We start from the raw sequence: 23,465 nt of genomic DNA, 5'->3' as shown, positions 1-23,465 counted from the left end.
AGTACTTTAGTAAAGTAAAGTATAGTAAAAGTAAAGTATAGTAATAAAAATAAAGACAGGGTGGTCAGGGCACCTGGGTGACTGAGTTAAGTGTCCAACTCTTGATTTTGGCTCAGGTCATGATCTCACTGTTTGTGAGATGGAGCTCCATGCTGACACCATGGAGCCTGTTTGAGATTCTCTCTCTCTCTCTCTCTCTCTCTCTCTCTCTGCCCCTCTCCTCCTCTCTCTCTCTCTCAAAAATAAAATAAATAAAATAAAGTAAAATAAAATAAAATAAAATAAAACAAAATAAAATAAAGACAGGATGGTATTTGTGTAAAAATAGACAAATAGATGAATGAAATTGAGTAAAGTTTCAAAACAAAACCCAAATTTATTTATTGAGCACTTATTATGTACTAGGTACATTTTTACAGGATGAGGATACATTGCTGCTCTTACAGAACTTCTGTTCTAGTGGGAGGTTATAAATAGAAGACCAATGAAAAAATAAACAAAGAATATATCATAGTGTTCTGTAAAGAATTAAAATAGGGCACCCACACAGACAAAACTGGGAATTTCATTAGACAGTTAGGAAAGGCCTCTCTCTGGAGGTAATATTTAATCTGAGATGGTCATGAGTTTTGGCTTGAGCCATGCCAAGGACTGAAGAAGAGTATGCCGGTAGAGTTAAGGTGGAACTAGCACATATCCCGTCATGAGAGAACAGCTTTGCAGCATTCAAGGAGCAGAATATAAAAGTACATGAGGGGAACAGTGGTACAAGACAAGTTTGGAGAAGGTAGGAATCAAACCAAGTTTGGCTTTATAGGCCTGAGTAACGAGTTTAAGTATAGTTTCTAGGTGCAGAGTGAGGCCTCTAAAGGATTTCAGACCGGGGAGTGATGTGCTCTGATAAAGATTAGAAAAGTGTTACTGTGGAGGATAGATTTTGAGGCAGCCTGGTGGAAGAGGTACTGTAGACGTCTACCAGAGAGATAATGGTAGTTTGAACACGGAAGGACAATCCTGGGATACAGAGACAAAAACATCTGTCTTTGAGGTAGAGTTAAAAGGACTGGGTGGTAAGTAGAATTTAGAAATTTAAAAGAGTACATCTTACACCTTTGGTTTGATAAATGCGGTTGATGAGAGAGCCTGGTGGCAAAACAGGCTTTGGGAGAGGGGGAGTCAATAGTTTTGATTTAGATATGTTGAGTTTCAGATCCTTATTAGACATTAGTGTGGAAATGTCCAGCGGGAAGAGAATGAATGGAGTCTAGACCTCTGGAAAGAGGTCAGGGATTCTCATGTAGGTTAGGAAATCTACAGCATATCAATGTTATGCAAAAGACATGGAATTAGATGAGATTATCTAAGGAGGGGGTGTGAATAGAGAAGTAGAAGGGGCTCTACAGTGAGTCCTGGAGGAGTCTAGAGTTTAAAATGAAGGTAAAGAATTAGAGCCACTAATGGTAACTAAAAAGGAGTGGTCAGTGACATGGAATAAAAACCAAGAGAGTACAGTGTCATGGAAGCCAAGGAAGGAAAGTGCTTCAAAAGAGAATAGTGAACTGTGTGACACATACCAAAATGTCCAGTAGGATGAGGATAGGCAAGTAACCACTGCCTTTGGCACATGGAAGTCATTTGTGTCCTTGGCTTGAGTGGTCTCAGTGCTTTGGTGAGGATGGAACACTGAGTAGAGGATAATGAAGAAAGATTGCAGGTGAGAAGGTAAGGATGTGTGTATAGATGACAACATTACAGGGAAAATGATTCAGTTCAACAAGTGTTTTGAGGACTGTTGTTCATTTGGGGGGAAAAAGAATGTTATTGTTCTACTTTAAATCATTTGCCAAATATCGGACAAATGAATTAAAGATGTGAATACAAAAATAAAAATCCGATCACATTAGAAGAAACTATGAAATGTACTTGAAAAAGGAAATTCTTTCTTAAACACAAAAGTTATATAAAAATATTGATTAAGCTGAGTATATTAAAATTAAAACCTGTAGGGTAAAAAGAATCATCATAATGATGTAAGGAAAATATAGAGAAGCAAGGATTAAGATCCAGGTTATAGAAAGGAATCAACAAGAAAAGACACAAATTCAGTAGAAAGTAGGAGGAAACCCATTCACAGAGTTACGATTGCCCTGTTATAAAGTCTCTGTCATAGGCAGACTTTGGTCTCCCCCCACCCTCCACTCCCCAGTTTATATTGTTGAAAGTCCTAATCTCCAGTGCTTCAGAATGTGACTATATTTGGAGATAAGATCTTTATTTTTTTTTTTTCCCCAGTTACTTGTTTTTATTTATTTATTTATTTATTTATTTATTTATTTTTTGTTTTTTTGTTTTTTTTTTTAATATATGAAATTTACTGTCAAATTGGTTTCCATACAACACCCAGTGCTCATCCCAAAAGGTGCCCTCCTCAATACCCATCACCCACCCTGCCCTCCCTCCCACCCCCCATCAACCCTCAGTTTGTTCTCAGTTTTTAACAGTCTCTTATGCTTTGGCTCTTGGAGATAAGATCTTTAAAGACATAACTTAGGTCACATAGGTGGGCCAATATGACTGTTGTCCTTATACAAAGAGGAGATTAAGATTGTAGATATGCATGTGCACATAGGAAAGGCCATGTGAGGCCACAACACAAAAGTGGCCATCTGCAACCTGAGAAGAGGGCTCTCACCTCAAACCAACCCTGCCAATGCCTTGATCTTGGACTTCTAGCCTCTAGAACTGAAAAAATACATTTCTCTTGTTTAAGCTGCCTAGTCGGTGGCCATTTTGTTATGGCAGCCCAAGCAAACAAATAGAGTAGCAGAGCCATGATTTGGTCCCAGGATTGACTTCTAACACCATGCATTTATGTATTTAGCTATACTTCTATAATACCTGTGGCCAAAATAGAAACATAAAAAAATAAGCCCCTGATATTCTTACACCTCAGTGTCCTCATGTGATCCCTGAAAGTATTGTGGTGAGGATCAAAATGGATGTAAAAACGTACTTTGGACGCATCTATTCAACATGTATTTAGTCGGTACTTTCTGCGTACGGTGTACAATGGAGATATAAAGGTGAATCATACGTAGCTTTTTTAGCCCTCGAGAAAAACTCCAAGTATTTATGCTAATGCAAGTTATCATTAACATGAATGTTATATTCTAGCAGCCAATGATCATGATGTGCTGCATACTGTTCTTAAATGAGCTCGTTTGCCATTGAATTTTCATTATCAATTCAGGCCATATTCAGAATCATTCTTAAATATAGAAACTACTTCCCGCCCACACTCTCTTGGAAATGCAGCTCAAAACAAATTTCTTTCATTGCAAGCTTACAAAAACAGTGGGGAGCATTCTGATGAATGGAGAGCATATTGTTACTCTAACCTTTCATTACAAACCAAGAGGGGGAAAACGCTTTAAATCATTTCAGTTTTATAAACTGTAAGACACGTAGGGAATCAAAACATCCTATTGATAAAGTGATGTCTGGGCTTCAACATCAACAGTATTACTCACTGTAATCTGTTTATATTACTCATTATTGCTTAACTTAGATTCTGAGGAGATGCTTGAATCCTTTCAGAATTATTTTGCCTACTTTTAAGAGAAAAATCCTTGAACAGAAGTAGACTGAAGAGTTGTTGATTGAATAAATATGAATTAGACTCCGAGCTCCAAAGTTTGATTTAGGTTTGATTTAAGAAAAGTTTCCAAACTGCAAAGCCATCCCTTGGCCCCTTTCATTGCTTTTGTCAAGCAAGTGCCATTAATTTTCCTTTTGCTTATTTTTTTTTTAGAAGGGAGAAGCTGTATATCTTGTACTTTTGATCATATATTTTGTCATCATATAAAGGAAACACTAAGCACATATAAATGGTTAAAGAGTGCTAAATAATTTTATTAGTCTTTGTGGTCAACAGAATTTTTGCCCCCATGATTTGCCCTCTGCTGCAACACTAATGGTACCTTGGATGCCAAAACACGAATACAGTGAAGGTTCCATCAGGGTTCCATGAAGTAGGGAGATGAGCCCAGATTCTCCAGGAGGGCCCAATGTACATGTGGGTCCTTGAAAGTCAAGAGGTGGCAGAGAAAGTGTGAGGACTCCACAAGCCGTTGCTAGCTTGAAGATGGAGGGGGCCAAGTGGAAAGCACAAGAAGGAAACGAATTCTGCCAATGCCCTGAATGTACCTGGAAACAGAGTTTTCCACAGAGCTTCCAGAAAAGTGCACAACCCTGCCAACACCTTGATTTCAGCCATTTGAGATTCTCACTGGAAAATCCAGCCACACTATGCTGCTTCTGACCTACAGAAGAACTGTTGACCAATAACTGGGAGGTGTTCTTTGAGCCTTAAGTTTGTGGTAATTTAAGGTAGCAATAGAAAACTAATATAGGGGTGGAAACATTACAGAGAAACTGTCATTCCCATATCAAAGCCATAACTTGCTAATAATGTCCCCTCTAGCAGTTTTGCCCATGTCTTTTTCCTTGAGGTGTCCACTGCCCTCCACCTGCCCGCATGCCCACACATACGGCGCTTGCTTCCTGAGTCACGCACTACAGAATTCGAAGTCCACTGCTACCAGTTGTCACGGCATCCCTGTTATTGAATTAGTTGTGACACTCATATTTTATAGATAGGGAGATACTGATAGGATCTGTGATTTGTCCCTTGTCACAGTTTGATAAATCTGGAATACAATTCATGTGGGACTTAAATTTCTTACTTTTGGGTTGTCATAAAAACTTCTGGGTTCACACTAATTAACTTGGAAAAGGCAAGAAGATCTGGACCATATTAAAATATGGAGGCCAGGGGCTCCTGGGTGGCTCAGTCAGCCAAGCATCTGACTCTTGATTTTGGCTCAGGTTATGATCTCATGGTTCGTTGGATCGAGCCCTGCATTGGGCTCTGCACTGACACCATGGAGCATGCTTGGAATTCTCTCTCCGTCTCTCTCTACCCCTTCCCCACTTGTGTGCTCGTACTCTCTTCTGTCTCTCAAAATAAATAAGTGAACTTAAAAAAATATGAAGCCTAATTTCCCTCAAAATAACTTCTTCCACCTTCTTTGTCTCTATTAATGATGCTATCTAATACCACCCATTATTTTGTTTTTTTGTCACTTAGGCTAGTAATATTAGGACCATCTTTAATTCACTCTTATCCTTGACTACAACCTCTTCTGCCCACTTGCAGTCAGTTGACTGCTATGAGTTAGCAATGAATTCTACCTTCATACTATCTCTGCATCCTGTAAGGACTTTGCCATGCAGAAGTACTGTTCTTATTTCTCCCCCTCACTGGTGTGCTGACCGCGTTACCCTCTTGCATGTAAACTTCATTGCCTGTTGAATCTGGTTTGTGTTCCTCACTGTGGCTTCTAGTGCCAGGACTCTAAGTAGCCCGAACTCCCACTCCTCTAAAGGGAATCATTTCCTTACTCATGATGAATCAGCTTTTGATGCTGGGACTGGCTCATTTCTTCATTCTTCTGAAAATGCCCTCTTCCATTTCTTGTTCTGTCCAATCTTCAAGGTCCATCTGTGAAGCTGTTTCTCACTCTTTTTTCTTTTCTTTTCTTTTTTTCTTTTCTTTTCCTTTCTTTTCTTTTTTTTTCTCTTCTCTTCTCTCTTCTCTCTTTCCTTCCCTCCCCTTCCCTTTCTCTTTTCCTTTTTTTCTCTTTTCCCTCCCTTCCTCTGTTCCTTTCTTCCTGTATCCTTCCTTCCTTCCTTTTGTGCCAGATACCATCTGTCCTTCTTAGCCTCAAGAAACAGAACTGATTTCTAAGCATCCACAGGGTATTTTGAAAAGCAAAGGTGTTAAAATGACTTTTAAAGGGTATGGTCTTATTTTTTTTGTTGTTGTTTGCTTATTTAAATCATTTGCTGGTTTTGGTTTATTAGAAGTAAGAAAAGATCTTGTTAGTGTATTTGGGCAAAGGGGAGAAGTTACACTGATATTTGTAATAGAACCATAATTATGTAGTTATTTAGAAGCCTGCTGTCTGGGCTGATGCTCTGTGATTCAGATTTGTTTAGATGGTGTACTGTGTCCCAGTCATAATCTTTTTATTGATTGACTTATTGATTTATTTATTTAACAATAGGAAAAAAACCCTACACTTATATTTATTTGTTTTCCTATGAGTTTAAATCCTTGAGGGGTAAAACATCACATGGGTTTGTGTCCAGTGGCCCTACCAGGAAGGTTGCTTTGGAATTTGGCATGAATCATGCCACTGTTTCCATGAGCATGAATTACCTTTCCTCAGAAAATCTGGTTTTGTTGGGTGTGCCACCAGGGGTCACCTTTTCTTTGTACACATGGACACTCTCCTGCCTAGAGAGAATTCAGTTTCACCTCTAGTGTAAATATTTTCTGTTTTAAGAAGAGCTGTGTGCTTCCAGGAACCCTGCTTATAGCCAATAGGAATAGCCTTGGACTACAGTGTTCCAGACATACTTGTCATTTTAGAAGCTCTGTTCCAAGCAGGGCTTGACAGGCTCCAAGATAGCCTCATGATCTTATTTTAAAATGTTAACTTTGGGGGCACCTGGCTGGCTCAGTTGGTTAAGTATGCAACTCTTGGTATTGGCTCAGGTCATGATTAGGATCAAAACCCCATGTTGGGCTTTGCACTGACAGCATGGAGCCTGCTTGGAATTCTCTCTCTCCCTCTCTCTCTGCTCCTATGCTGCTCACATGCTCTCTTTCTCTCTCAAAATAAATAAACAAACTTAATTAAAATAAAATGTTAACTTTGCATGAGTTTGGAGAAAGAGATACACTGGGGGATGAGATGGGTAGAGACAGTGAAGGCCGTCGAGTGGGGACAGGGTGTTGGTGAAGAAAAGAAAGACATTGCCAAAATGAAAAAAATATATGTATGGAAAATAGCAAGAGCATGTGTAATATAAAATTATACCTATATAATTTTATGTAAAACTGAGTAAACACAGGAACAATGACCCAAAGGAAATGTGACAGAGATTCAGTGGGAATTCTGGAGACCTAGTATGTGGGTCTTCACATGGCTAGCTGTGGGACCTTGGGTAAGTCATCGAACCTCTCCCAGCTTCAGTTTTCTCATCTAGAAAATGGAGGCAACAACAGTACCTACCTTACGGAGTTGTGTGTATGGCATGAGTTTCTGTATGTGAAGCACCTGGAATGCTGCCTGATGTAAAGTGAGCCCCTGTAGGCACTAGGCCCGATGAAAACACCCCTCACTGCTTTCAGGGAAGGCACTGCAACTTCAGTTCACTTGCAGTTCTTAATTATCTTAAATGTTAATTTCATTTTCTTGGTTTTTCATCTTAGTCTGTGTTTATGTCTTTCTGTTCCCTGTAGATCAGTTTGTATTTTTTTTAACTGTATTTATTTTGAGAGAGAAAGTACAAGAGCATAAATGGAGGAGGGTCAGGGCAGAGAGACAGGGAGGGAGAGAGAACCCCAAGAAGGCTCAACTCTGGTAGTGTGGGGCTCAAACTCATGAACCATGAGATCATGACCTGAGCCTAAATCAAGAGTCAGATGGACTCAATGGACTGAGCCACCCAGGCACTCTAGCTTGTATTTTTGAAGTGTAATCTATCAAAGATGCCAGAAAGTTTCCTGACATTTCATGCTGAATTCTGCTAGAAATCATTTGCAAAATGTAACATTTTTTTTTTCCCCCTGAGTATCTCTATGCTTATTCTTTTACAAACTGTAGGGTCTTTTTTCCCCCATAGGTTGTCTGTAGTTTATTTATTTTACCCTCAGTTATCCACAAAGAAGGTAATAATTCTCAAGAAGTTTTCAAGATGAATATCAAAATTAGTAGTTAATTGGGAAGAAAAAGCAGTTGAGGTGGGAATTATGAAAATGTATGTGTTAATTTTTAATCATTTTGTACTAACTTAAATCAAGTAAATATATTATGTTCACTAATCTTTAATTCTGACTCCTGGCTCTTTTCTGAATTCTGCTGATGTGGGTACTCATATTTGTCTTGCTTTAACCCTGCTCCTATCTAAAATTTCTAGTTTCATTTCTTCAAAGGGAAATGGGAACTTAAAGATACTCATGAAACAAACTCAGGGCAGAATCCCTCTAAATTTTTATAGTTGTTTCCTTCTGTCTCACACTTGCCACATAAATCATTGAATTTAGGTACGATAGGTAAACAGTTACATTTTTGTGTTCCTATTTTACTGTTTTATATCATATTTAATTATGTAATCATAATAACAAGTGCAACTTGTCAAAACAGGGTTTGGGGTAAACCACACTGAAACTTGTGAGTATTGATTCAACTAGTAACAAAAGTGAGCTGAGGGTCCCAAAGGTTGGCTAGCAGTCATGGATGTTCTGTCATGTGGGCATTGGGCAGTACGGTTTACAGAAGGGATGGGAAGCATCAGTGAATCTCAAGTTATTGAAATGGAAGTCAGTTAAGAGAGCTTCAAATATGCAGTGGCTATCAAATTCTAATATACATCAGAATTGTCCGGATTGCATGGTAAAACACAGATTGGTGGTAAAATCCAGAGTTTCTGGTTTGGGGTGATTGGGGTAGGATTTGTATTTGTAACAAGCTGACAGGTGATGCTACCTCTGATGGTCCAGGGAACACGCTCTGAGAACCTTGGATTACAGCCAGTTTTGGTGGCGTGGATGGGGAGAGGTCTTCTCAAAGATCAGCAAGCATAAGGTAGAAGGCCAGGTGTTACCTTTCCATCTGTCTACCTACCCACTTTCTAGTGGAGAGACATCAGGTTTTCTGTGTGTTCTCTGTGTGTTCTTGGTATTGCATTGAAATTTTTAATACATTTTTTTCTGTGTCTACCCAGAAACTTTATGTGGAATTTGGGGAAGAATACAATGAGGGCTTTTAAAGTCTTCATGTTTGTTGTTTTTTGCTTCCTGGAAAAAAAAAATAAAACTACTCGTTGGCTTTTTTTTAACCTTGCTGGGCATGCTGCTCTCAAATCACATGTCCCCCAGTCTCCTCGCAGGAAAAAAAAAATTCTGTCTGTCAGAAAACGTGTGTTTGGCAACAGCTTGCCAGCTGCAGGGCGGAAAGACAGCGATGTGGGTGTGTTGTCAGCAAGCTGAAGACTCTGTCTGAGAAAGAGACAGATTATCTGATTGCCCTGTAATCTCCCTTTCAGAACTGGCTGACGGAGCTGGAGATCTTTGCTATAATCTTCTCAGCTGCCATCCATGACTATGAGCACACCGGAACCACCAACAATTTCCACATTCAGACCCGGTGAGGATGTTGAATATTTGGAGAAGAGGCAGGAGGGGGCAGGGACCGAGATTGAGAAGTCAGAAAGGTGTTAGTCACCTTTCTTTTGCATGGTTGCTCTACCTTGCGTTTCTGAAAAAATCAACTTTTCAACAAGATATCAGCCTGGTCAACTTTGACCAAGATTTAGAATTTGAGAAGCCATCTGCTCCCAATTCTCATATTTTACTCACATCAAATATGGATATCCTTTTCTTCTCTATTCTGATGCTAGCTATTTGTTTACTTATACAGGGACTATGCATACTATTTGTACTAGGCAGTAGAACAGTTCACATAAGGGTGAAGATGCCAAGTAGACTAAATCAGTGAGCATGGGCCAGGCTTGGGGTGTTTCTGTTGACATGAACAATACCTGAGCCTTCTTGCCCTATGATCTCCGGGATTCTGGGGAGGCTCTTCTTATCCTTCTTGATTTTATCCCTGCTCTGTTGAGTGCTTGCATTGCTCCCTCACATGGGGCCTGAGGAGCTAGGTTGTCTCATGTAGACCTCCTTGCTATAGACAACCTATGTACCCACTGTAATGAACCTCTGTGGGGAGTATTGAATATGGGTCCAAGTGCTCCACTCTGAACCTCTTTACTATAACAGATATTGCTAGCTTTTTTTTTTTTTTTTAACGAAGCTTCACATTTTTCCTTAATATTGCTCTCAGCACAGAATTCCAGGCAAGCAGTCCCAGTCAACTGTCTTTTCCATTTAGGATGAAACCTTATCTGTCCTGTCCTGGCCCAAGAGCTTACCTTCTCTGAAGACAATTATATGGAACTCTGACAGTAGGGTTAATAGGGCCTTGGCATGGGAATCAAAAGAAGCTAGAATTTGGGGAAAGATGGCATGGCTAAGAGGAAGAACGTAGCAGGGAGAGATGAGAATTTAAACCAACTAAATACTTGCTGCTTCACTTGAAAAAGCAGGTGCACACTCCAGATAGGATTGTGTTCATTAAATCAATTGACGTGTATTTAATGAACCCAACACTTAATTATGGGGTACACAACAGAAGACAGTACTGTCTGATCTCTGTTCAGAAGGGGAATTGCAATAGATAGCAGCAGACAAAGGGACTTAAGCCATTAGCTTCGTTGTCTACCTCCTGCTTCTTCACATAGAGGAGCCTCAGCTACTGGGAAGCAGCCTTTTGTGGTTCACTTGCAAGGTCTTTAAATATAGGGAATTCCTCAGAGCAGCTCTGCTTAGTGGATGTCTATGAGTGGAGCTTTGCTCTGAGGACAGAGGCTATGGTGAATAGCACTTGCTGAAGGAAGAGAGGTGGGTGGACTGTACATGGGTCTTTGCTGGAGACCAGTGTTAAAACCAATCCCAACTCAGAGGAAATGGCTTAATTACAGCAGCTGGACATGAGCTTAATGTCACAAAATATACGTCAGTTAGAGCCTGACTTAAAAGATATAAGACCAGACCTTTCACCACGAGATTTGTATGTTTTGTGTTATCTCCATCGGAGTGGGGATATTCCAGTGGGTTCAGGTATACTTCGTTTAGAATAGAATTTAAACATTGGCTTCTTTAATAGAACTTTGTTCAAAGCATCTCAGCCCGTGTGATCCCTGCACAGAAAACTAAATCTGTGACCTGGTTCTTTGTCCTTTGATGGTATGTTAAGCCTAACACTTTAAAGGTATGCTAGATATATCCCAAAGTGTGGCCAACAACAGTCAGCAGTTATTGTGGGGAGCAGTGGCTGAATTTTCAGAAGACCTTGCCTTTATCCCAACCCTGACACTTAGGTACTATGGGGCTCTGTGAAGTCACTTTAGATCACTGAGACTCGGCTTCCTTGATGAGCAACAAATAACCTGTAATAATCTAAGATTTCATTAAATTGAAGATATTGAAATAGTAAACACACAGCTCTGTGTTTGGTGCAATGGTCTGTAAGAAAGTGACTAAAAACTGTCGTATAATTCTTATCATCTTTACTCTCAGTTTTACACGTATGACTTTGACACGGCAAATTTTAAGATCAAGGCACTACCAGAGGAACTTGGCACACTGTACCTATCAAGTGGTATGTGTTAAGAGAATTATAATGATAATAAACAAATTCTTTCATTGAATAAAATTTTTAAAAATTAACGTTATTCCAGAAGATACAAGGAAGTTTGAGTTGACCCATGTTTTATGAAATCACCTTTGCTACTAGTAGAGATAATTGAGATCTGGTTATAGAATAGTTTTCAGAGAATTCTCAGGTTGGATATCACATATTTCACATTCACATATTGACATTAAAATACCCTACATATATCTATTGATAATTTGTAGTGTTTGGTTTTAGCTTTTTGGTTGATATAAATGGCATGGGGCAAAGATAATTATTACATTTGGAAAAAAGATGATGCATTCTAGCTTGAGAGAGTTACCTGAAAAATCTCAGCCGTTTAACATCCTAAATTATTTTCTTGGCTTTCTATTCAGGTCTGACCCTGCTATTCTGTACAACGATAGGTCCGTATTAGAAAATCACCATTTAAGTGCAGCTTACCGCCTTCTGCAAGAGGATGAGGAAATGAATATTTTGATCAATCTCTCAAAGGACGACTGGAGGTAAGGATGAGGCAGGAGAGAGATTTGGAGGCCAAGAAAGGAACCGTGAGGAGAGATGAAATATGCTGCTTTTGGAGAAATAATACCACTTGAAATGTTTATGGCACCCTTTCTTCTGCTTACCCCCACCGCTCACCTCCCTCCCTTTGCTCTCTTCTCTTTCTCTCTCTTCCCCCCCCCCCCCCCCCCCCCCGTCTGTCTTTTGCTTAACACAAATATTCAAATATATTATAGGTACTTTGGAAATACTTGCTGTTTGTTACCTTAGGAAACTTGTGTTGCCTTTATCTTCTGCCCCTGCCCCCCCTCCCCACCCCGGGAGTAGAATTCAGTGATTCATCACTTGCATATAACATCCAGTGCTCAACACAAGTACCCTCCTTAATACCCATCACCCATTTAGCCCATCCCCCACCCACCTCCCTCCATCAACCCTCAGTTTGTTCTCTGTTGTAAAGAGTCTCTTATGGTTTGTTTCTCTCTCTTTTTCCCCCTTCCTATATGTTTCTTAAATTCCACATATGAGTGAAATCATGTGGTATTTGTCTTTTTCTGACTTATTTCACTTAGCATAATACACTCTAGCTCTATCCACGTCACTGCAAATGGCAAGACTTCATTCCTTTTGATGGCTGAGTAATATCTATATCTATCTATCTACATTGATATCAGTGCACACACACACACACACACACACACCCCACACACACACACCACATCTTTATCCATTCATCAATCAGTGGACATTTGGACTCTTTCCATAGTTTGGCTATTATTGATAATGAGGCTATAAACATTGGGGTACCTGTACCCCTACAAATCTATATTTTTGTACCCTTTGGGTAAATATCTAGCAGTACAATTCAGCAAATTCAGTGAAGTCACAGGATATAAAATCAATATATAGAAATCAGTTGCATTTCTGTATATCAATAATGAAGCAGCAGAACAAAAAATCAAGGAATTGATCCCATTTACAATTGCACCAAAACTAATTAAGATATCTAGGAATAAATATTAGCTTCTTAAAATCTGAGTTTTTTATTTAAAATATGTTTTTCACCTTCTATTTGATTTGAACTTTTCTTTAAAACTTTCAAAACTTCCTAAGAAAATTATTTTGACGCTCAAAAAAAAAAATCGTGGGTAACTAATTCTAGTGCCTAAATGACATTATGTGTCTTTGAATGAATTTAGGCACACCTGAGTTTGAATATGGACATGGCTACTAGCTATATGACATTTAGGAAGTTACTTAACCCCTTCACACTGTTGTAAAATTTATTTTCTAGAAAATAGATAATAAAATTTATCTCTTGCTTTGGTTAATGTTATGACAAAGGATATAACCCATTTAAAATGCTTAGCACACTTTGTGATGTATATGGCAACCCTGCAAGTCATGTAAATGTAGGTCAGGTGTTTCAAAGATTAGAGGCAAAACCATTTATTTTATTTAAAGTTTATTTATTTTGAGAGAGAGAGCAAGTGGGGAGGAGCAGAGAGAGAGAGAGAGAGAGAGAGAGAGAGAGAGAAAGAATCCCAAGCAGGCTCTGCACTGTCAGCACAGAGCTGGACACAGAGCTCAAACCCATGAACTGTGAGATCATGACCTGAGCCGAAATCAAAAGTCCTATGTTTAACCAACTGAGCCACCTGGGTGCCACCAGAGGCAAAACTATTTGAATCCTTACAGAGTTCTGAATCTACGGTGATGCAAATAGTACTTATATTTTAATTAAACAGTCAGCTGTTTATCGAATATTTTTGTGCTGGCCATTATGCAAAGATTCAGTGAAATAAGCCATGCTGAATGATATGTATATTCCATGTGTCATATTCCTAATAAATGATTTCCTTAATCCTTACCCTTCACTTATTCCCCATTAAAAAAAGAAGAAAAGCCCACCTAAAAGGCTCAAGTAGATTAGAAATGTCACAACTAATTAACTGGTTTTGCCTAGAAGTGGCAGAAAGTATAAACAAATTTTTGCTTTCCATTTTTTTACTTCTATGCTTCTCTCTCCACGGGGTGTCCCCGAAAGGGAGTTTCGGACCTTGGTAATTGAGATGGTGATGGCCACGGATATGTCCTGTCACTTCCAACAAATCAAAGCAATGAAGACTGCTCTGCAGCAGCCAGAAGCGTGAGTGCCCCTGTGACCTCATGTGTTTTTATGGGTGTCCGAAGAGGTACTTGTCCACGTTGTAGCATCTTTGAAGAGCACCTTCTTCAGAGAACGTTACTGAATAGTCTCATAAAGTGGGGATGTTTGGAGGAAAGAGCATGAGAATTGTACATATCACAGATAGATTTTCATCAGGTTTGAAATAATAGGACCAATAACAATTTGCTCCAATTAGAATTTAAAATAATTCTTCGTGGGAAACTAAATCATCAAAGATTCACTCAGCGGAGAGGCCACAAAAGGCAGTGAGTGACTCTTGGGTTCTTGTCTTTTTGAACGATGCGGTCATTCCAGAGATACTTTTGAGTCTATATGTGAGGTGTGCAGCTCAATAAACATGGAGACTCAGCTGATGACCAGCTCAGTTGCAGGATGAAATGATGCTTTCCCCCAGTTCAGCTGAAGTGGGGTTTAAGATGGGAGAATAGAAGAGATAAAGCAATGATTTTTAAAAACTCTGAAAGTTTGATCCTCACGTGTTTGGGTCCTTTGGATTGACAGAATTGAAAAGCCGAAAGCATTATCCCTGATGTTGCACACAGCAGACATTAGCCATCCAGCAAAAGCATGGGAGCTCCATCATCGCTGGACAATGTCACTCCTGGAGGAGTTCTTCAGACAGGTACCTTGTTGTGCTACTCCTCAGGGCTGTCATCAGTAGATATTTCTGAATTTTCTATTTCAGCAATGCTATAATAAGACTATAGGAACTGCAGTAATTTTCTTTGGGGAGTAAGGTTTCATAGCTTTTTGTTTGTTTGTTTGTTTGTTTTTTTGTTTTGTTTGGTTTTGTTTGTTTCTTGGTCATGTGATGTCTGACTCTTACCTAAATTTTGATTCTCAGAACATTATGGTGTCTCTATCCTATACATTTCTGTTTGGAAAAAGAAAAAAGTACTTGTTTTTGGCAGTCTTTTGTCAAAATGTCAACTGGTTACTTTCCTTTTTACTCTTTATTTTAATGGGTTGACCAAATGGTAGTTGCTTTTGCATTGTCCTGTAGGATTAGCATGTTAATCTTTAACTCATAATAATTTAGCTGTTATAATTGGTTGGGTTGTTTCTTTTGAGCAGATAAGCCATGTTGTCAAATTCCAAAGTGAGGTGTGGCAATTTGTGGTCAGGAAATCACTAGATGCTGCTGCTTCAATTATATTTAAACTTACTACATCCTAAGACACAGAGTTGTGTTTTCTACAAGGGTAGCCAGAGTCTTTAGTGAGTAGGCAGTACTTTAAAATTAAATTTAAAAAGGGGCGCCTGGGTGGCTCAGTCAGTTAAGCGTCCGACTTCAGCTCAGGTCATGATCTCACAGCTTGTGAGTTCGAGCCCCGCATCGGGCTCTGTGCTGACAGCTCAGAGCCTGGAGCCTGCTTCAATTCTGTGTATCCTTCTTTCTCTGCCCCTACCCTGCTTGTGCTCATTCTTTCTCTCTCTCATAAATGAATAAATGTTAAAAAAAATTTTTTTAAATAATATTAAATTTTAAAAAAGGTACACAGAAGTAGAGAAATAGGGGAATAAGTGCATAGTACCAAAAACTGATGTCTTCTCTAGAAGAGCTGCCATTAAAACATCTGCTTTGAGATACAAGGTCCTGAGGTTGAAGGCAAGATGACATATGCAGACTGTGGGACCTGAATTACAGCCAATTCACATCAGTACAGTTAATTCAGTTCTTGTTACTTCATGAAGGGTGGTTCATGTCATGGACTCAGAGACTTCTGACACTGCACAGAACATTTATGAAGGCCAGTTTCAACCTTGTCCCATGAACCGACAAGAGATAGGGTCTTTCACTGGTTACTTAATTTTTGGAAGCAAATTACTCCTATGATTACTCTTCTTCTGGGATTCTGGTTTGAATGGGAGAATTGTAGAAGGCATCTATATGTGTGTGTGTTTTCTTCTGAAACTGTACACAGTATCCAGTGATGAGGTGGGACTAGAGTTAACAGCATATTCAACGAAGTCCAGATGACTCTTTGTTGTTTTTTCTATTCCACCTGGTTCGTGGGACTAATCAAACCACTCTTCTAGTTCCTAATGGACTTATCTGAGATTTGTGTTTTAGGACATGGTAGTGGGGAGTGGATTTAGGGGAAGGTTGTACCAGATGTTTTCTTAGGGTCCTTCTGGCATTACATGGTCTACACTTCCTTCATACTGTCTAGGAGTTCACATCAGGATATGCATATACACACGCACCCCTCAGCTGTTATGTGAATACACCAGCAGGTACCCTATTCTGCATTTGGCTGTTTCCCTTTGCAAAGGCATTGGTTGGTCTCTCAGACTAGTTCTCATGGAGAACCTAGTGGTATGTGAGGAACTAGAGCTGTATAGGTGTGACCTTATATATATAAGAATGACTCTGCAAATTCATCCTTAATCAAGGGCTAATTTTGAACCATTTTTCCAGAAGCTCTTTTCCTAATATTAGTGAGAGGATTTTCTGTAAATACCCCCTCTCCATTATCATATGCTTTCTTTAATATTGCTTGTGTAATAACACCCCTAATGGCTAGGAGTATTTAATTTGTAGCCAAAGGTCGGTGATAGTAACTCATGTAAGTTTGAGGGAATGAAATGATTCCTTCTTTTAATTGTGAGTGGATATGAGAAATTACTTAAACATGTGCACATTTTCCCCATAAAAGAAACCTTGTTTGCATACACATATGTTTGAATTGAATGAAAACGTGCTAGAGGCAATGTGAAAATAACCTTATTGAATTTCTTGCCCATTGGGAATGGAATGTTAGCTCACTGGACTGGAACTACTTTTTAGTAATTATGATTCAGTAAATTATTTTTATTGACTTAATATTTTAACCCAGATGCCATAAGCCATTGTAAGTAACCCATGTAGGAGAAATGTTGCCTCAGTTCTTAACTATAGATTTTAAATCAGACAGTTCAAATGGGAAATCTCAATGGGACTGTAGAGTCTTTGAAAGTATTACATTTGGAAGTTGGGTTATAATTCAAAATAAGGGCATAGCCTCAGTACTGAAAGACCAGACCTTCCATGCTTTGCTAAAAGAGTAAGTTATATCTTAAGTATTATAACCATATTTTACAAAATCTAAGCTACTGCTTCAGGGTGCTTCTCAATGAAATATTGACTTTAAAGAAGTATAAGTTTTCCTTTTTGGTAAATACATGCTATAAAAGTCTTGAGGTTCATTTCATTTATATTGTTGTTTATTTTTATATTTTGCAAATGTTCTCTACAATTCTTTTAATATCTTCTGTGTCTGTGGTTATTTCTGTGTTGTTATTATTATTATTTTAAATGCTTATTTATTTATTTTGGGAGAGAGAGGGAAAAAGTGTGAGTGGGAGAGGGGCAGAGATGGAGAGAGAGAATCTCAAGCAGGCTCTGCACTGATAGTGAGGCTCCATCAATGTGGGGCTCAATCCTATGAAGTATGAGATCATGACCTGAGCCAAAGTCAAGAGTTGGATGCTTAGCTGACTGAGCCACCATATTTCCCCATTTTAATTTTTTTAATTTTTAATTTTTAAAGTTTATTTTACTGAGAGAGAGAGAGAGAGAGGGAGAGAGAGGGGGAGAGAGAGAGAGAGAGTGCACATGTGTGAGTGGGGGAGGAGCAGAGAGAGAGGGAGACAGAGAATCCCAAGCATCCTCTGCATTGTCAGTGCAGAGCCCTATGTAGGGCTCGAACTCGAACTTGCAAACTGTGAGATAGTGACCTGAGCCAAAATCAAGAATGGGATCCATAACTGACTGAGCCACCTAAGTGCCCCTATTTCCTCATTTTTAATTTTCATTTCATATATTAGTGTTTGTGCCCTTTCTTCTCTATGAAATTAGCTAATCATTTGATTATTTTATTGTTTCTTTTTTATTTTATAATACCTTAATTGAGGTTTTCATTTGTACTAATTCATTTCTTCTGCTTGAGTTTACTTTGTTCTTTTGTTAACTTCCTGAGATGGATGCTTAATTCACTTATTTACATTCTGCCTGTTTTTTTTTTTTTTTTTTTTTTTTTTTTTTTTTTTTTTTTTTTTTTTTATTTTTGGGACAGAGAGAGACAGAGCATGAACGGGGGAGGGGCAGAGAGAGAGGGAGACACAGAATCGGAAACAGGCTCCAGGCTCCGAGCCATCAGCCCAGAGCCTGACGCGGGGCTCGAACTCACGGACCGCGAGATCGTGACCTGGCTGAAGTCGGACGCTTAACCGACTGCGCCACCCAGGCGCCCCACATTCTGCCTGTTTAACATTACTAAGACTAGGAGTTTGTCTTTTTCTTATGAATCTTACAGATTCATATATGCAGTATGTTTACAATCACTCCTTTCTAAATATTCTGGAATTTTGGTGTAGATTTTTCTTTTACCCAAGAGTTGCTTCTGATAGAAGTGTTTGTTTATATAATTTCCAGTGGTAGGGTCTTTTGCTTTCTAGTTTTGTAATTATTTGTGGGTTATTGAAATTAAATCACAGAAATTTTTCATTGTTTGGATTTTATTGTGAATCATTTGTCACCTACTGTATAATCAGTGTTGTGAGTATTCACTGCTCTTGAAAAATATATTTATTTTCTTCTTGCAGGATATAAAATTCAAAGAATACTGTACACACCTACCTTATCAATTATGTCATTTAGGTATTTTATATATCATTAAAATTTTTTTGATCTTTTGTAGGATGACAAGTGTTTCTATTTTTTTTTTCTATGTAGTATGAAGTTTGATTCTATGTTACTTGGTTCTTGGATATTAATAACTATTAGGCCATCATAATTTACTGTACCCCTTATCATTATAAAGCCTGCCTCTGTAGCTCATCTAATGCTTTTACCTAGAATTCAAATTTGACTCATTTTAAGAATATGACCCCTGTATTTGCATAGATTTTTATGTTTCACCTTTCAGAAACACTTTGGTTTGGGTGTGCCTTTTAAACACTGTATATAGGGGCTTCTGGGTTGGCTCAGTTGGTTAAGTGTCCGACTTCGGCTCAGGTCATGATCTCGCAGTTTGTGGGTTCGACAGCTTAGACCCGGGAGCCTGCTTCAAATTTTGTGTCTCTCTCCCTCTGCTTCTCTCCAGCTCACACTCCATCTCTCTCTCTGTCTCTCTGAAAAATAAACATTAAAAATAAATAAACACTGTACATAGTTGAAGTTTTTTTATGAGGCGATCTAAGATTCTTTTCTTTTATTATTTGAAATCAGCTATATTAACATCCATTGAAATGACAGAAATACTTGATCTTAGGTGCCATGACATTTTACATTATGCTTTCTGTTTTTATGGTTTCTTCTTAAATAGTTCACTGTATTGGCTATGCTGTCTGCTTTGTTATGTATTTACTTCTTCTGATGACTTGGAAGTTTTATATTATATTTTCAGTTTTTCCAGTGGCTAACTTGATAATAAAAAATTTTACATTCTCTATTTATTTCGATAGTATCTATTGCTTCCTTGTTATAAAAATTAGTAAACTTCTATTCCTCTCACCTCTTCCCTAGCACCTGTTTTTAGCTGGCTTTATTAACTGGTTTAATTATTGTAGTCTGTCTTTTATTATTTAAATTTAGTTATTTTTTTTATGTATCAAGTTTAAATGATATATTCTTATCCCCATCTGCAACAGATAAGAAAACCAGTGTTTATTCATTACCTTCCAATACCATTCCCCATTTTTTTTCATAACATAATTAACTCCTTATTGCTAGTTGTTGGCTATCATATTTCTAAATTGTCCTGAGTTTTTAAATGAGCATTCTCTGGCATGTACGACATGCTGTTTACAAAAGATAAACCTTAAACAATACGACTTGGAAAGGTAGAAAACATATCTGGCAAAAACATAATTTTCTAGTTTGTTTTTGTCTTGGTTCTACTCACTGCTGGTACTTCAGCTCTGGTTGATCTTCCATCGGTTGGCCAAAGTTGTTCTTCAAGTGGTTTCTTTTAGAAGAACGAATGCAACACATTTTTGTGTACTTGCCAGTTCTTCTACTGCTATTATATTTGGGCCATAGTTTGCTTGCCTTTTTTTTTTTTTTCTTGGTGGGTGGTGGGCCAGGGGTGGAATCAAGCTTTCCTTCCCTGAAGACTTTTTTAGATTTCACTCAAATATGTTCTACCTGTGCATATTGCTATGGAGGGGTTGGAGGCCCTGCTGTAATTATTTTCATGTCTAGGTGATGTATCTTTTTGCTTATGTGCCCTAAAGGATCATTTCTTTACCTTTGAAGCCCACTGACAGAACTGGGATATATTTCAATAATGATTGTTCTGTAATAGCTTTTCTCGGGACCTGGTCTGTTCTTTTCCTCTATAGATTCAGGTTACATTGATTAAATCTTTGAATGCTTTCCTTTTCCATTTATTTATTTCTCTTTTTTAAGGAAAGCAGTTATTCATATGTTGTCTCTCTCTGGTTTCTCTTCCATGTCTATCACTTTTCTTTTAAACCTTCATTAACTCTTTGATCAGGGGTATTTGTGTGGCCTGCTTTTTACACTCCTGACCTCTATGCCCCTTACTGTGTTTCCATCGAGAAAAACTCTTGTTTGTGCAGCTTCGTATGCAATCTTCCTTTATGCAATGGTCTGTTTTTCTTTTCCGTTAGTTACAAAACTATCCTTTGTACTGAGGCTTTTGCCCTTCTTAAAAAATATTGATGTCTTCAGTAAAAAGGAAAGTGTTTGAATAATTCCACATGGGCCAGTAGTTATAGAACCATATAATATTGTTTCAATCAAGTTGAATTCACCAGAAGTACACCTTTCCACATTACTTTCTGCAAATTACTTTTTTTCCAATTCATAAATGTACCTGTCATCCAAAGGGAATTCAATGACCACTATTTTAAAATAGGGTTTTAATCGTTGAGCCTACTCAGCTCAATTAAATCCAAAAGATGTATGTGATGTATAGATGTGGGTACAGACAAGTCCATGGGATAAGAAGTTGTTTTATAGCTTGTACTTTTTCAGTAATAAAATCCAAACTAATGCTTACATCTTAATAGTCAAGTGGTTAGTGTTTCCCACCTCTTCTTCTAAACCACCCCCATTAAAATGTACCAAAAAACCAACTTGTATCCCTGCTTCATAGGGAATAAGAGTGGGTTTTACTTGTTTAAGCTGAGATATCCCACAGAACCATCTACACCACAACAGTTTATGTCATAAATCCTCTTCCTTCTTTTTATACTACCCAAGAAGAAATAGCTCAGGGGTAAATTATTTTTATCATGCCAAGGAATACTCAGAAACAGAGGAGCCATTGTGTCCCATGGGGTGTCTATCCAGGAAAGGGTGCAGAAGGAACTGAGCCACTTCAGGACTGTTCCTGAGACCCTTGGATGTCCCCAGCACCTATTGTGACCCCACCATTCAGCTTCCTCAGACACCCATTCCTTTTCCTTCCTTTCCTTTTGTGTGTGTGAACCAGCATCCTTTCTCTTCGATAACATGCCTTAGAAAGAAAAAGTATTTAGTTTTTGAACTTGGCCTAGTTTTTGAATGACGTTGTTACTTTTCACTTACTATTAATGTATTGGTAGTATGTATTATAATCAGAGTGTATTTGAGATAATAAATTCACTAAATGTTCCTCAAATATTGACTTAAATATTAGAGATATCTATTAGAAAACAATAATAGTTTTTTATTTATTTACATATATTTTCTCATTATTTAATCCTCATCATAACCTGATGAGATAAGTATTATTATCCATACTTTATAGAACATAAGACTGAAATGTAGAGAAGGAAAGTCAACTTCCTGTGATCACACAGCTAGAGGGAGAAAGGCCAGATTCAAGCCCAAATCAGTAGCCATTAACCTGAGCAAATTCTAGCCTTGTAAAATGAATCAGCACACCTTCACTACTATAAGAAAGCTGTCATATTTTTCCTTTCCTCTAGGTGTGTGACTAAAGTCACACGGGTTTTAATTTTTTTTATTATTGTTTATTTGCTTTTGAGAGAGAGAGAGAGAGAGAGAGAGAGAGAGAGAGCGTGAGCAGGGGAGGGGCAGAGAGAGATAGAGACAGGGAATTCGAAGCAGGCTCCAGGCTCTGAACTATCAGCACAGAGCCCGATGCAGGGCCAGAACCCATGAGCTGTGAGATCATGACCTGAGCCAAAATTGGACGCTTAACCAACTGAGCCACCCAGGCGCCCCTGGTTCAGGTTTTAAAAAATCATCTCCCTCATTATTTAGACTCTCGATAGTACTCGCTTATTATAGTGATGGTTTTTTAGTGAGATTGAGAATATATTGGTCAGAAAATTATTATTGTCTAACTTGGTAAACACAAGCAAGTATTTACTCTGTTTCATTTTTTGGTCCACTGTTCATTATGGACTGAGCCCTGTGCTTAAGACCCCAGAGCACTTACCTCAGGTATGTGGCTTTAGGTAGCAACACTAGCAGAATAAATCCGATCAGTCTGGTTTGAATTTGTGTCTTGGCAGGGGTGGGAGGAAGAGGTTCACTGGCTCAAGAAAGGCCACACAGATCGACGAAAACTTGAGAACACACAGGAATTCTGGCTGCAGTTTTAGCTCTAGGCCACAGAACTCTTTGGCTTTTCTTTCCTCGGGCACCAACTGCCGCCCGATGAGGCTTTCTGTACAACAGCATGTGCCTTTGCAGTTGGATGGAATGATTGGACCCCAGAGGGTTTCAGCCTCTTGGTGTCTTTTATGCACAGGATCAGGCCCCAGAAGGACTTATTACATAATGTAATTGTAATAATTATAATAAAGACCAGTGGCCTTTGTGGCAGTTGAAGTTGCTAAATAAAATCTGGGCAACTCCACCTACTGATCTTAATTTACTGTGACCTCCTATTTTTCCAGGGTGACAGAGAAGCAGAGCTGGGGCTGCCTTTTTCTCCTCTGTGCGACAGAAAGTCAACGATGGTTGCTCAGTCGCAAGTGGGTACGTGTTGACAGCCCTTTGGATGGAAAGGAAAAACGGACTGGGGTTGCCTGGAAGTAAGCACAGATGCTCCCAGTGATACTTTGGCTGGGAATCTGGCTCCATTCTGCTGTGCCATGCTTATGGCTTTGGCTGATTGGGTTGTTAGAGCCCCTCTCCCCATCCTTGTCCCTGGAATGTCGCTGGTTCGTAGGAAGATTAGACAGTGGTGCTCTGCTGTGTCTATCAGTCCCCACTAAGAGCAGAAAGGGCCTCAACTTTCCAACATGGTAAGAATCAGTGACAGGAAGCCCATTGTATTTCAACCTCTCCATTCTGCATGCAACACTGGAAGTCTCCCTGTCATGTCTCCCCAGTGATGCTTCCTTTGGCCCTGTTTCCAGGACAGTCCTATTTCCTGGATGACCTTAATTCCAGGAATGGCTCATTTTAAATGTTTCCT

At 38.8% G+C, this 23,465-nt stretch overlaps 1 protein-coding gene across 3 annotated transcripts in view; it reads left to right on the top strand.

The window, feature by feature from the left end:
• The window catches only part of PDE1C (phosphodiesterase 1C), a 293,394-nt gene that overhangs the window by 198,679 nt on the left and 71,250 nt on the right, over positions 1–23,465 (top strand). For all 3 annotated transcript variants that reach the window (XM_049641659.1, XM_049641657.1, XM_049641658.1), the window contains exons 8-12: positions 9,178–9,278; positions 11,762–11,890; positions 13,936–14,037; positions 14,581–14,701; positions 22,942–23,023. In XM_049641659.1, coding sequence (XP_049497616.1) covers positions 9,178–9,278; positions 11,762–11,890; positions 13,936–14,037; positions 14,581–14,701; positions 22,942–23,023 — 535 coding nt within the window. The remainder of the gene's footprint in view (positions 1–9,177; positions 9,279–11,761; positions 11,891–13,935; positions 14,038–14,580; positions 14,702–22,941; positions 23,024–23,465) is intronic.

This window comes from Panthera uncia, chromosome A2 (genome assembly GCF_023721935.1).
Source record: "Panthera uncia isolate 11264 chromosome A2, Puncia_PCG_1.0, whole genome shotgun sequence".
NCBI lineage: Eukaryota > Metazoa > Chordata > Mammalia > Carnivora > Felidae > Panthera > Panthera uncia.
The sequence above is the reverse complement of the archived record's forward strand: the minus strand, read 5'-3'. Positions and strand labels throughout refer to the sequence as shown.